Here is a 14,686-nt window from a genome sequence, read left to right as displayed (position 1 = left end):
TCTAAGTAAATAATCCTCTCCCTCCTGCCCCCTCCCCTTAAAGCTTTTGAAACTCCTTGCCTGAAGGGCAGTGTAGCACTTTTATTAATTTCTACCTTACTTGGAAAGTAGCAGTACCCTCACATAGCATCAGCACGCATGGAAAAGACTCTGATAAACCATTGTAGTTACAGTGATTCAGAGTTGTTCTTTTCATGCTGATCCTATGGGATCTCTGTTTCAGTGTGACTGATACTTAAAAAAAAAAAAGAGAGAGAGATCTCCACTCTTCCAACTCTTCCAAAGAGATGGAGAGATGATTGTGGACAGTAAAAATTGGTGTTTTCCTTTATTTATATAACAAATATAACAGAAAGGGGATGCTTTAAATGAACAGTTTTCTTTTTTTGGTCTTGAGATAGGCCTGGGTGTTTGTGAGTGTGATTGTTTATAAGAGAGAGGAGGAATTTTGATCACATCTGTGTTTGACTCTGAAGATATGTCCCAGTTCCTTACTGCAAATGACCAAATTCAAAGAGTGTTTGCACGGAATAAATTGCAAAATAGAGTCCGAATTGTCAGCAGAAGACAAAACTAAGCATTCAATCAATAATGCTCTCTATTTGCTAAAGATTCTTACTGCAAAAAAACAGTATGGATTATAAAGATTAATATTAACTGTAAAACTATACCATTTGCTTGTAGTGTTGCACTGGAGCACATCTTCGGGTCTCCTATAAGGAAAGTCTTAATTTGGATGAAAACTGATTGCTTTCCCCTTTTGGAAGGTGGAGGTGAATTATGCCAGATTCACAAAAGGAGACGCGAGAAGTGAAACCACAACATTTTGTGTAGCATTCATCCTAGCAAATTTAAGCATGCTGGAATTAGTTACATTTTTAGATAGGACCCTCTGCTCTTCTGCTGTCGTATGGACTAGCATTGACTTGTAACAGTGTGGTCAAGGCGACTTGGAACGGCAGCCTCTCCTTGATCTCTCTGAGATCTGATTTTTACTGGTTTTCAAACTTGTTTTGAAGTTTATGGTTTTTCAGCATCCACAGACATTCCCATTATAATTACTCAATCTGTCATATATAAAATTGATGACATTTCATTGCCAGTTGCCACTTTGAAGACAATAAGTTTCCCATCTTTACCCGTCCCTTTGATCCGCTACAGTGTTGAATTATTTGGTATGGTTTTTATGTTTTATATGATTCTTTATTTTGCATCTGTGGATTTGGAGCAGCGCAGCTGCCGTTATTAACAATGTGGTGGAGCAACTGGCCTCTCTCTTTAATAGACTGTTGCTATGGTGACAATATTGAGAACAGGTGCAAAAAGTCTTTCTGCATATTATTATTGGATGTACAAAAAGCAAAGTTTGTATTTATTGTGTACAAATGTTAATTAATAAAAAAATATGGAAACATTGAAAAGTTCTTCGCATCTGTTTTTTTTTTGGTTGTTTTTTTAAACTGAGTGTGTTTTGCGGATGTTTGCACAAACTAAAAGGGGGAGTGATCATGATAACACGCTCTGCAGCACCCGAGGCCAAAACTTCCTGAGTGGAGCAGCAGGAAAATGAGACACGGCAGCACTGAAGACAGCACAGCTCTCTTTTAGGGACACAGAGTAGGTTTCTGTCAGGAGTCTTTGCCCCTTATTTTTTCTTATTTTAACAGTAGCTGATTATCAGGCATGCACACTGGAGGAAAACAAATACACGGCTCCCCTTTGGATTCTGGATTCAGCTCGTCCTGTGTGAAAGTCTATCTGTGCTCCAACCCAGAAGGTAGGTAGTGATTTCTAATTTTAAAGGCAGCTGTAATAAAGTGTGGTTTGTACATTTGCATGTTAGTTTATATCATATTTGCTTAAGTAATCTGAGTTGTGGTTGACGTGCGTCTTGTTTGTGTTGTGTATAGACAGCGTGGTGGAGCGTAGAGCTCTGAGAGAGACTGTGTTCCCCAGATTCAGAGAGCACTGTAGACACTCACTGGGACTGGATGTCAGGGTGAGCACACAATTTACTTTCCTAAATCCTATCCTCTGCATGGAAACCATGTCTGTGATATGGTAGCTGTGCTGTGTGTGTGTGTGTGTGTGTGTGTTTTGTTTTTCTTGAGAATTCTTTCTGTTCTTTTAAAGCCATAAACTGGCTAAGGAAGGATGTGGGCACTGTTGCTTTGTACATTAAAACGAGATTACTTTAATGCTCACACTAATGACTTTTAGTGCTGGGAGGAGAAGTAGATATGGTCCACTGGAGGACACATTGTAAACAGGTCGTTTTTAAAGCTGTAGCAACAGTTTGGAAGTAAATTTAAGTTGTTATTTTTTTATGTTTACAGTAAGGTCTTCTTGAAATATGTTTCGCTTTCTTATAGAAATAATGCAGAAAACACAAAATCCTGAATCTTGAAACAGTTGCTGACACATTTTTCCTTCAGTCAGCTAGAAAAGCAACTATGTTCCATGTGGTCTGTCACAAAGACACCCGTGTGTAATGTTGTTTTAACTGCCAGCAGCAGGGGACGACAGCAGTAGTATTCAGCTGCTTCCAGGTGTTTGTCCTTTAGTCTTCCACTGTTTCCCTGAGGCCGCTCCTGCAAAGATGCAGTCAATAACTTGGTTTAATTAAATCTGACAACAAAGAGAATGAGCAGCTGTGAGGCGACTGTCTGTGTTAGTTTTTTGCTCATGTCTATTAAATAAACCTTGGGACAGTTGAGTCAGTGCATTGTGCTGTGTATAATCAGCAGACAGAATAAAGAACATGATGTCACTCTTCTTGCTGTCACTGGACCTCGCTCTGGGCTTAGCTTTCACAATTTGCTTGTTTCACGTCAAACATTTTTTTAACCCTTGTGTGTGTGTGTGTGTGTGTGTGTGTGTGTGTGTGTGTGTGTGTGTGTGTGTGTGTGTGTGTGTGTGTGTGTGTGTTGGGGGGGGCAGGTGATAGACCCATTTGAGTCCAGTGATCCCAGTCTCTGGCCAGATGAAGACACCAGGCAGCAGATAATACAAGAATGCAGAAGAAGCTCAGCAGGACCTTTTTTACTTGTAAGTAAAGCCCTTGGGTATAATATCAAGTGCATATACCATACAGTAAGACTTTCAGGAGTCCACTGATGTTGGATTCTTAATGTTTTTAGTATTATGAACTTGAACAATAGTGGAGTATACTGGAGTTTGCTACGTTAGCTACACCATACTGTGTTTATTAAAAAAAAAAAGATCATCTGCCATCATGGCTGCCCAACAGTTCAGTCATTAAGCTGTGTCAAGATGTGGAGAAAATAACAGAAATACTTCCCAATAAAAGTAAAATCCACAAAATCACACACAGATGTTTCTCTTTTGTATAATAATCAAACAATAACAAGACACGCACAACAATATTTTCTAACAGCTGAGCTTAATGTAACAAAACAAGTCCCTTTATGAGCTTAATAAATCCTTAGTACTAAACAATGTTGTTCTTCCTGTGTCCACATGGTGGTGCTGCAGGCTCTGGTAGGACATCAGTATGGCGCAGCCCGTCTGCCCGCTCAGGTGGAGGTGTCAGAGTTCGAACTGCTGCTGCAGCAGTGCCAGGAGGCCGGCATCAGCACCCAGGAGCTGGAGAAGGCCTACCAGAGGGATGAGAACACCATCCCTACCTCCTACTGCCTGAGAGCTTCACATAGACACACCTGGTTTTCGCTGGTCATTACATAATAATTTTATGGCTTCATCTTTAATTATGATTTAGAATTAAAAGCCTTTTCCTAAGGGCTGAACAGGCTTTACTCTTTTGATATTTCATATAAAGTCATGTGATTTTCCTGACATATTCCTCATGTAAAACCTTATTGAGGTTTGAGAAATATCAGATTATTTAATCATGTTTCATAACACATTCTGTCTCTATATCAAGTAAACTCATTGTTAATAGTGTACTGAGGACATTTTAAATTTAATATAACGGCATAAATGATGCCCTGTTTGATTATGGTGCTGTTTTTTTTTCCTACAAAGTACTTTGTTATATTTTTGTTCAGCAGGCAACAACTAAGAAGAAGGAGGAGAGCAAAAACGAGGCTAAAGATGAAGAACTGAGGAAGTTGTTTCACACAGCTGTGAGTCTGTGTGTACAAAGTGGCAGTATGACTCCAGAGAGGGCCAAAAGCTACTACAGATCAGGTGAAATATGTCTCCACATGTCTGTGTGTGTGTGTCATGGAATCTGTCATTGCCCACTGTTGTTGCATATCCAGACCTGGGTCCAATCCCGTTCTATGTGCTTTGATTTTTTTTTTCCTGGACGATCTCACGGCATTTCTAGTCTTGAAGGGATATGTAGTCTTTCTTGCATAGCCTGGGTCTGTGCTGTGGAATATCTCTAGGAGGTGACGCGAATGGCTTAGGTGGCATTTTTGGTCAGAACCGCTTCATCTGGTCTTTGTTGTGTAATTGAACGCGTGTTTTACCGCTTGTCTCCAGCCCTCGATGTAGATCTGCGTTATGCTCTGGAAAGCTGTCCTGAGGGAGACATGGCCAGACGCTGCTTGATCTATATCCACAAGATTATCAATGCAAAAAGAGAGGGAGAAAAAGGACATGTGAAAAAACAGCTGCAGTCAAAGTTGAAGGTAAAAGCCATTTTTGATCATGGGAGACATTAAGAAAAGTCTTTAATACCCACAGAAACCAATTTCAGTTAGCAATGGTCTTTGTTTCCTTTGTCTGGGATGGGAAAATGATTATTAAAGCTGAGCATGTTGGCATGGAACCCTAAACACTCACCTATCTCGACAACTTTATTTGACTCTATATGTCTTGGTATGACATAACACTGCATACACCTTTATTTCCAGGATGGGACCCCTCTGAGTGCATTGTCCACTAATGAAAAATTACTGTCAGAACTGTGTGACAGCTTCCTCAATCATCTCATCACTTCCTGCCAGCTTCTAGTCTACACCTTAAGCACAGTGTGTGACCAGCGCCATGGTTACACGTCAGCCAGGAGGAGGGGCTATGTCGAATCTCTGTGCCAACAGGTGTACTGTGACCTCCTGCAGACATGTGTCAGCCTGAACGTCTCACAGAGCGGAGAGCCTTCTCCCCTCGGTGACGCTTTATCCAGAGAGCAGGCCGAACAGGAGCAGCTGTGTGACATCCTGAGTCAGTTTTATGACATCATTCAGCCCGAGGAGGAAAAGGTTAAGATGTGCTGCAAATGATCTTTAGTGGATAATATTCTTTTTTTCCCCTGATTTATGCACCTGCACCTGCAGCAATGCTCTGTTTTATTGGTTGCAGGTCAGAGTATATGTGGAGACGAGGTACCAACAGTTCCCTCTGATAGTAACCGGAGGCCCGTGCACAGGGAAGACAGTCCTGCTAGCACACTGCACTCAGCAGGTAGGTGGAGTAAATTGAAATGAGAGACACATATCTAAAAATTTGTGTCTTTGTGTGCATGTGTTTCCATTGGAGTTTAAGACTACCACTGATTATACAGCTCTCCCTTTTCATGGTGGAAAAACACAAAATACATGCAAGCAGTGCCAGTAGTAATATGCATATATAAACTAAAATTAAACTAAAATTGATATTTATTGATATCTCTCTCTGTCTACAGATGAAGTCTTGGCTTGCAGATAGTGACCCTGTGGTGATCAGTTTTTTCTGCAGCTTGTCAATTAATGCTTCACCAAAGCATCTGCTGTCGAGCTTGTGTTATCAAATAGCCTGCAGATATCACAGTGACTCTTCCGCTAAGCAGGATGCAAGCCTCTGCACTGACCTGGATGATTCTGGCAGTACCACCAACCCCAGAGAGTTCACATCCAGCTGTAGCCCAGCATCTGTTTCAGATTCTCAGCATGAACACGGCACCAAAGAGTGTGTTTCTGACTGCGACCAAAGCTGTAATCTTGTTGAATATCCAGGTCAAAGACAGATTGATTCTGGCATCATAAAACCTGATGCTTGTCTGTCTGAACTTAAACAACACCTCTCATCCCTCATCAGCCACCTGCCTTCTACTGAAAAGCCTCTCATTTTGATTCTTGATGGATTAGATCAGCTCAAAAACAACACCGGTCTTCAAATCATGGAAAGCCTCCCCTCTCCCCTTCCTCCTTGTCTCAAATTCATCCTCACAGTTTCCTCCAATCGAACACATTTCCTGCAAGCCATCAAACTACATTATGCATCTCACATTGTATCAGAGGATATATGGACAGGACATGTGTGTGTACAGTTGGGACCAGTGGACAGGAAGCAGAGCGTGCAGATGTTGGCGTCACTGCTGAAACGTTCAGGGAGGAGGGTGACTTCAGGACAACAAGCTCTGGTCAACCAGGCTCTCACTCGCTGTTGTCTGCCGCTCTACACTCGACTTCTGCATGCACACACCTCCCTCTGGCACTCTGGTACAACTACTACAGTTACTAAAAATACTGTTTCTTAAAGGAATACGCCAAGTTCTTACAGCTACAAATCCTAAACCCAGCAGTGGGATATTCACCTCTAGGCTGTCCCTCAACCAGCACCAAATCCATTATTTCCTACTGAGTCCCTAAATAAATTAGCAATTGATTTCCTAAAACAGGTTGGCGTTGTGCTTTTCCAGTTTTTCAACAGACATGAATGACTGTCAGAGCATTGATAATAATTGATAATTTTTCACAGTATACAAAGTGCAAAGACATGCTGGTACATTTTACAGTGTGAGACTACCAAAATAAAAATCTGCTCTGTAAACAAAAGATCAACTAAGATCATGAGACAAAACACCCTCTTTAACCAACAATGGCCCTGGGCTCTATAAAAAAATAATGACTAAGAGATGAATAATAGTGTGCATGTTGCCTGGGGTGTGGTTCACTTACAGTCATGTGAAAGCATGAGCACGAGTCAGGTGATGCTAACCAACTGCACTTGATTAACTGATCATCAGCAAGTGTAAACACTTCTCTAAAAGCAGATGTTTTGGCACTATGCTGGTCTGGAACATTCAGTGTTTGTGTGTTGACAGAATACAACAATCTTTCCAGGAGTGGACGTCCCAGCAAATTCATCCCAAGGTCAGACCATGCGATGCTCAGAGAAACTGCCCAAAAACCAAGAGCTACATCTCAGGCTCAACAGACCTCAGTTAGCAAGTTAAATATTAAAGTTAATGACAGTACAATTAGGAAACAAATGAACAAGTGTGGCTTGTTTGACAGGGTTGCCATGGCAGCATGGCTTAGGCTTACAACGCTGTATCTAAATAAACCACAAGACTTCTGGAAAAATGTCCTTTCGGCAGGTTTGACTATAATGCGCACTGGTGGTGAAGGGGTGATGAATTGGGCTTGTTTTGAGTCGACCGTGAACTCTTCTGTATACCAAAATATTCTAGAATCAAATGGGAGGCCATCTGTCTGACAGCTAAAGCTTGATATTGGCTCATGCAGCAGGACAATGGTCCCAAGCAGAGCAGCAAATCTACAACAGAATGTCTAAAAAAGAATAAAGGTGTTGCAGTGGCCCTTTATGCATTTCACAGTGTATCAGAGGGTTTGTGGACAGGATGTTTGTGTACAGTTGGGACTGGCGGACAGGAAACAGAGCGTGCAGATCTTGGCGTCTCTGCTGAGATGTTCAGGGAGGAGGGTGATGTTGGGACAACAAGTTCTGGTCTCACTCCCTGTTGTCTGCTGCTCTGTGCTCGACTCCTGCATAAACACAACTCACAATGTGAGGGACTGATAAAGTCATACAGAAAAGGATTACTTCAAGTTCTTGCTGCTAAAGGTGGTTCTACAAGCTGTTGAATCACGCCAGTCAGAACTACGTAGTCTCGTGAAGATGTTCTTTTTCACATGACTGTATGTATTTTTAATAGATTTTTTTTTTAATAAGCTAAAAAAAAAAAAAGAGCTTTTGGCTACAATAAGTTAAACTTTATGAATTCACTGTTAGTCATTTCTTGGAATTTGCTGATGATACAAAAATGAAAAACAATTATAGAATACAACCTGGCCTTTGAAATAACTCTCCTCTCCTTGTCTTCTGTCCTCAGATTCAGATGTGATTGAGTCATCTCTCCCTGACGCCGTCCATTCATCTATTTCTGTACTCCTGGATCACCTTGAGCAGAAACATTTCTCGTCCATCGTAGCTCGCGCTGTCTCTTACCTCACCCTCTCCAGGACTGGGCTCTCAGAGGCTGAGCTCGCAGATCTGCTGTCCAGTAGTGAAGATTCCCAGCACATGGGCTGTTCCTTTAAGATGAAAGTCCCACAAGTCGATGTGGAGAGACTTCTTTTGGATTTAAAGAGCTTTCTTATTAAAAGGAAAGTTGCAAATTCCCAGGTTTTGTTCTGGGTGAGCAGGCATTTCAAACTGGTCGTGGCAAAAAGGTATTTAGGCACTCATGATGTAAGGATTCATTCTGAGATGGCAGACTATTTTAGTGGAGAGACATCAGGAGTAAACAAGGATGCAGCCTTAAAAACATACACAGACACTCAGCAATCCAGCCAGCCATTTGTCTTCACTTCAATCAAAGGGGATAGTAGGGTGAATGTGAGAAAAATCTTAGAACTGCCGTATCACCTGCAACAAAGCGGCAGATGGAAAGAGTTTGAGCGTGTGCTGTTGATGTCATTTGAGTTCCACCAGGCTATGGTTCAAGCTGGTCTTCTTGGAGAACTGCTAACCATGCTGGAGACTGACAAAGGGTCGTCTCAGTTTAAGTTTGCAACAGAAAGACAGCTGCTTGCAAGCATACTGAAGTCTTCTGCTTGCTTCCTGCAGAGCTCACCACTGCAGCTGCCCACAGTGATGGAGACAAGCCTCCTCCCCTATCTGGAAGTCTTTCCTGCTCTTGAGGGTTATGTCAGAGACATCAGGGAAGGAAGAGAAAGTGGATTGGGAATAACACTTTGCCCCAGTGCTCCCTCTGTTCCCCACATTCAGTACTTAAATCATGATAACCCAAACAAGGACGTTTGTGTAAGAGAAATTGCTGGTACAGAGTGTGGGGCTGTTGCAGAAATCATGGATGATGGTTCTGCTTGGATTTGGAAAGGGCGTGGATACAATGTAGCCAACCTGTCACTGAGCTGTGAACAGACAGAGCTGAAGTTTGCAGGAGTGAAGGGTAGCGGTTCGTTCCTCCTGCTTTCAACACGTTGCAACAGGTTTTTCGTGTGGGATGCGGCGGGCCCAGAAAAGTTTCTTGAAGTTAAAGACCCTTTTAAAAATGAGCACGAGTCGAGCCAAGCACCCGGCAACATCGAGGGATTTGTCGCGAGTCAGAAAACGTTGTCCATGTGGTGGAAAGATGAGAGTTTTGTGAGCGTGTTTGATATCTCCAGTGAGACCTTAACTCATTTCCAGTGTCAGAGCCGTGTGGCCTGTGTGGTTTTCTCCTCTGATGGTCTTTTCATGTACTGTGGCCAGGAGGAAGGCATGGTGTCCATATTTGACATGAAAATGAACAGTCTGCTTAGCACCTGCTCCAACTCAAACCACAGTGCAGTTACAGTGATCATCCTCTGTGAAGACAAGAGGGAAATGGCATGTGTTGACAGGACTGGAAATGTAGCCTTATGGGATGTGGCAGCCAATGCGCAGCCACCCAGACTTGTCAAAGAAAGCTTCTCTCAGGCTTACTCTAATAACATACTCACTACAAATTATTCCAGTGAAATTAACACTCTTTTGTTGTGTCAAGCCCACCAGACTTCCCTGTGGGACACTTGTACTTGGGAGCTGTGGGACCAGTTCTTGGCTCCACAAGGAAGAGCCTTCAGTCAAGCTGTGCTCTCACACGATGGTCACCTTTTCCTGGCTTTGTTAGACACCTGCACGTTTGTCTTGGTGTGGCGGGTCAGCAGTGGGCAGTGTGTTCTCTCCTTAGAAACAAACAAGCAGCCACACACACTCCTCAAAATGGCCTCAGATGTCATTTCTGTCAGTCATGATGGCTGCCTGACAGCGTGGGACTCTGAGATGATTGATTGTGCAGGAGGTGCTCAGAAAATGGGCCGTGGAGTGAAGGAGGTGGTGGTTGAGCAAGCAGGTGAGTGGTTCTACACGAGAGACGGGTCAGAGCAAGTGTGGAGGTGGAGTCTAGAGACGGGACTTCCGCATGTTAACTTCCTGCATGCTGGGCCTGTGGAAAAACTGCAGCTTTCTCCAAACGGCGTCCACCTGGTGTCACTCTCAGCAGGGGACATTTACGTGTGGAGGACAGAAACGGGTGAAAATGTCCTGCGTATCAGTGGCAGCAGAGCTACAGATATCCTGATCACCCCTAATAACAACTTTGGAGTGAGCATCTCTCAGCGAGGGCTCTCACGCGTTTGGAAGATTGCCCAGGGAAATATTGTATGCAGCATCCACCCATACCTATCTGACCCCCAGGTATCACCTGAGAGCACGTACTTACTTGGCTGTCGCCATGGAGACCTGCTGGCTGCCAGTCTGTGGTCGGGCTCGATCAGCAAACGTTTCTTCTGCGTGGAAAGCTCTGAGCAAGTTGTCGCCTTTCACACTCTTTCAGAGCACCCTGAATTTGTGGTGGTGATGGTGGCCTCAGGGGCAGTGTACACATGGAAGGTGGCAGAGGAGACGGTGTGCCAGCACTTTGAGCTGCCACACATGTTTCACTGTCAGCCACAGGACTTCCAAATGTCCTCTGATGGCAGCTACGCACTGCTGTCCACTGAAAATGATGCCATTAACCTCTTAAATCTGTCTCGGGTCAGACTGTGCTCATTCAAAGTCGAGGGTCCTGTCATTAAAGCCTGCTTGGACAAAACTGGGCACTATGTTGCTTACATAACCAGCCCCTCCAGGCTGGGGGACAGCTGTGACTGCTCCCTGCATGCAAGGCCCATCCTTCAAGTCAGACGACTTTCAGATGGGGAGAAAATAGGAGCTGTGTGTCTGTCTAAGAATCCACTAACTCTGGTCATTTGTGAACAACACTGTGTGTTTGTGGGCTTTGGGGACGGGTCTGTAGGTGTGTACTGCATTTCAGATGCCACAGTCAATGAGGATGAGTCAGTCAGGTATTGTGAAAACTGGAATGTTCCACTGAAGCAGTGCCCCTTTGATAGGGAGCCATTCAGCTTGCCTCCTCAAGCCACCCCCAATATTATGTGGCCTTAAGATTATTATATGATGCTGGACAAAGACAATGCTTTTTATAAAAGTTTAAATGATGTGGAAAAAGTATTTGCCCCCTTGCTGAATTCGTAGTTTTTTACATATTCGTCACACCGACATGTTTCAGATCATCAATCAAATCCTAGTAGTAAACAAAAATAACCCAAGTAAATACAAAATGTAATTTTTAAATGTTGATGTTATTCATTAAGGGGAAAACAACCCAAACTGCATGCCCCATATGTGAAAAAACTATCACCACCCCACCCCCTTTAATGAATTAACTGTGATTAACTGCATTTTTTTATTTTGAAAGCTGAGTTCAATTTCACTAACCACACCCAGGCCAGATTACTGCCAGACTAGTTGAAACAAGAAATCACTTAAATAGAACCTGTCTGACAAAGTGAAGCAGGCTAAAAGATCTCACAAAGGTCTGAGGCTGCCTTGCTGCCTCAGACCTGGACGTCTTGCTGTAATTGATGGAACCATGAATTCTGCTGTCTACCAGAAAATCCTGAAGGAGAACATCAGTTCATGCTATGAAGCCAAAGTGCACTTGGGTTAAACAGTGGGACAATGATCCAAAACACACCAGCAAGTCCACCTAAAGAAAAACAACCAAAATAAAAAAAAAAAAAAAATGAAGGCTCTGCAGTGCCTTAGTCAGAGGATTTGGGTTAAATGTTAGAGAAGCCTCTGAAAATGAGGTCCAAATCACTTTCAGTGCAAAAACTTGCCAGTGGACACAGATCCTAAATCACAACAAAAAAGACAATAATAAGGCAAGACTAAGTTTTACAAGAGGCTACAGGAAGAACAGACATGAAGTGAGACAGTCTGTGCGTGTACATGTGTGCACACGTGTGTTCTTGGTACCTCCATCCATGTGCCAGTGTGACAAAGTCCTGGATGCAGTCTTCAGTCTGCATGTTCAGTCCATCAAGTTCCAACTGAGCTTTGGAAAAAACAATCTCAACTTTTCCTTGGATTTTCAGGGTTGTTCAGTTCATCCAGGAATTTCAGCAGGTATCGGATGTGTTGCTGTTTTGTTCCTCCACTTCAACCTTTGATCCTGGAATCCTGGAAGCCCGGGAATCTCCTGTTCAGCTACAGCCAACAGTTGCTGTAAAGCAACAAATTCTATACAGCAGGGAAACTGACTGCTTGGTCAATAATGCACAATGGGCCAGGCCCCCGCTGTATCAACAAACAGCTGTTTTTAATGATGTGTGGCCAGCAGAGTCTTCATGGATGATGCCCTTCAACAAAACATAGAAAAGGTAAAGTTATGTGGACATGCTGAGGTGTCACTCAGTTATGACTCTCCAGCCAACAATGGAACACAGACTCATATATATATATATATATATATATATATATATATATATATATATATATATATATGAACACTTGGCTCTAATTTGAGGAAGTTTAAAGATCTCCACCTGATGGCCTGAGATCTGCCTGGGCTGTGGACACTGGTGTGGTCAGAAATCAGTTGAAATGACAGCAGATAATCTTTGGTCAACAGGGTTGCCAGCATGATCCAGCAGTTTGTTGCTGGTATGGACTCGTGTGGTCAGTTCTGGCAATTGGTGAAAAGATTCTGGAAGCAGTTCCTGCCTATATGTACAAATGCTGGACACAAACTTACCAGGAACTGCTTCCAGAATCTTTTCACCATTGCTTGGAGTCCTGCAGGGAGCAACAAGCGTGAGGAGGAGGAAGCTACCGTCTTCCAGTGGGAATGGTGGCTTATGGCCATTCAAGGTATGTTCCTACAATCAAATATTTAGATCTGTGTGTGCCACTGTATTAGAGAATATTCATGTATAGCTACAATAAAGAACATTAGTTTTGTAGTACATGACCAAAGGAAATATGAACACTTGGAAGCAACAAAATACAATATGCCAAATGCATCAAAGACTGAGTATTTTTAGAAGTCACCTTGGCCTCTGTAGACATGATGCATCATTTTTCATTGAGGCAACCAATTCTTGCTCACCAATTCACTTGAACATACAAATTTTAATGTGTTTTTTATAAATTCTGTATTTAACAGAGCACGAGGTGGACCACACTTTTGAAGAGCTGCTGGTGTTTGCCACTGGGGCGGACTGCCTGTCACCTCTGGGGTTCCCACAGTCCTGCACCATTGACTTTTACGACCAGGAGCCAGGGATCTGTTGCATACCATATGCGTCAACATGCAGTTTGTGTCTTTACCTCCCAAGAGGTGTTGGAGATGACAACCACTTTAAAGAACTTATGTACACGGCACTAAAAGGATCCCTTGGTTTTGGAAAGGCATAGCTGTACATTTCGTTTGAAGTTGGCTTGTTCTCCATGAGATTCCTCCTGGCATTCTGCCTTCAAGAGACTTGTACAATGTAGAGTTTTAATATGTTGAGTGTGTTTTCTCCCTTTACAAATGTTGTTGTTTATGTTGTATTTATGGTTCTCTTTTGAAAAGTTAGGTAAACGTAAGGCAAACAATGCACTAAATCTTCAGATAATGTAACTTTTTATTTACTACATTGCAATTGTTCCCATTGTTACATTAAATATTAATGCAAATCTCTGCATAGAATTTTGTAGATGACTGGAATTGCTTTCAGTTATGCTTGTGGCGACAGTAACAAGTTCAGTAAATGTTGGTGGGGTCAACCCATTTTTATCTTCTCAGTTGCCAGATGTAATGCTTAGGTTCAGATCATGACACAGATGTGGCAGCACAATTCTGTCATTCAGCCCTAAGATAAGGTTAGAATGAAGCTTGCAGCATTGTCAGGTCATGTGTAATTGGACAGGAGAACACATGTCACTCATTTATTGTGGTCTGTGTGCAACTGTAATGTATAGCATAGCCAATACAGGCAGATGTTAATGCAGGAAAACTAACCACACCATCATGGTGACCTGCCCGTGCCAGTGGAAAAGACAAATTTAAAAACCCCTGCAAGATAAGTTGATGGCAGAGCTTCAAGACAGGCAGTTTCTCCTTACTGTTCCAGGGACATTACAAATACATCACTTGTTCATCACCTTACAGGTATATCTACACACTTGCAGCAGTGTGTGCCATCAAAAGAATGCCTTTGTCATTATACAGAATGTACAAAGAGATTGGAAGGCCACTCCTGTTCAGTACCATGCAGTAGAAAGTCACCTCCTAAAAATATCAAACTTATATGCCCTGTAGGGTGCCAGTGCTATGTGTGTGTGGGTGGAGGAGAGATGGGGGCCAAATCTCACAGTTGGCTAAGAAGTCCTCTATCCAGGAACATGTGACGGGGGAGCCCCAAGGTGTACAGTTTGGTAGTAAGAATGTCCAGGATGATTGTATTGAAAGCTGAGCTGTAATCCACAAAGAGCATGCGAGCGTTGGTCTGCTGCTGCTCCAAGCTGCTCAACACAGTGGAGAGCTACACTCATGGCGTCCTCTGTGCATCTTTTTGCACAACAGGTCTCCTGCTGTCACGTCACAGCCTCTGTAGTTTGTGATGTTCTGAATGCCCTGCCACACCTCCCATGT

At 42.9% G+C, this 14,686-nt stretch overlaps 1 protein-coding gene across 1 annotated transcript; it reads left to right on the top strand.

Moving 5' to 3' along the window:
• The first annotated feature begins 1,653 nt into the window (after positions 1-1,653).
• LOC115790862 (NACHT and WD repeat domain-containing protein 2) lies at positions 1,654-13,683 on the top strand. Its single transcript, XM_030744852.1, has 12 exons — positions 1,654-1,777; positions 1,911-1,999; positions 2,941-3,048; positions 3,496-3,693; positions 4,029-4,170; positions 4,471-4,619; positions 4,845-5,192; positions 5,293-5,394; positions 5,615-6,410; positions 8,048-12,428; positions 12,680-12,918; positions 13,214-13,683. The coding sequence occupies exons 1-10, from the start codon at positions 1,684-1,686 to the stop codon at positions 11,146-11,148; spliced, it is 5,127 nt and encodes a 1,708-aa protein (XP_030600712.1). The 5' UTR covers positions 1,654-1,683; the 3' UTR covers positions 11,149-12,428; positions 12,680-12,918; positions 13,214-13,683.
• Positions 13,684-14,686: the final 1,003 nt, after the last annotated feature.

The sequence above is a fragment of the Archocentrus centrarchus genome, chromosome 13, assembly GCF_007364275.1.
Source record: "Archocentrus centrarchus isolate MPI-CPG fArcCen1 chromosome 13, fArcCen1, whole genome shotgun sequence".
NCBI classification, from domain to species: domain Eukaryota; kingdom Metazoa; phylum Chordata; class Actinopteri; order Cichliformes; family Cichlidae; genus Archocentrus; species Archocentrus centrarchus.
The sequence above is the reverse complement of the archived record's forward strand: the minus strand, read 5'-3'. Positions and strand labels throughout refer to the sequence as shown.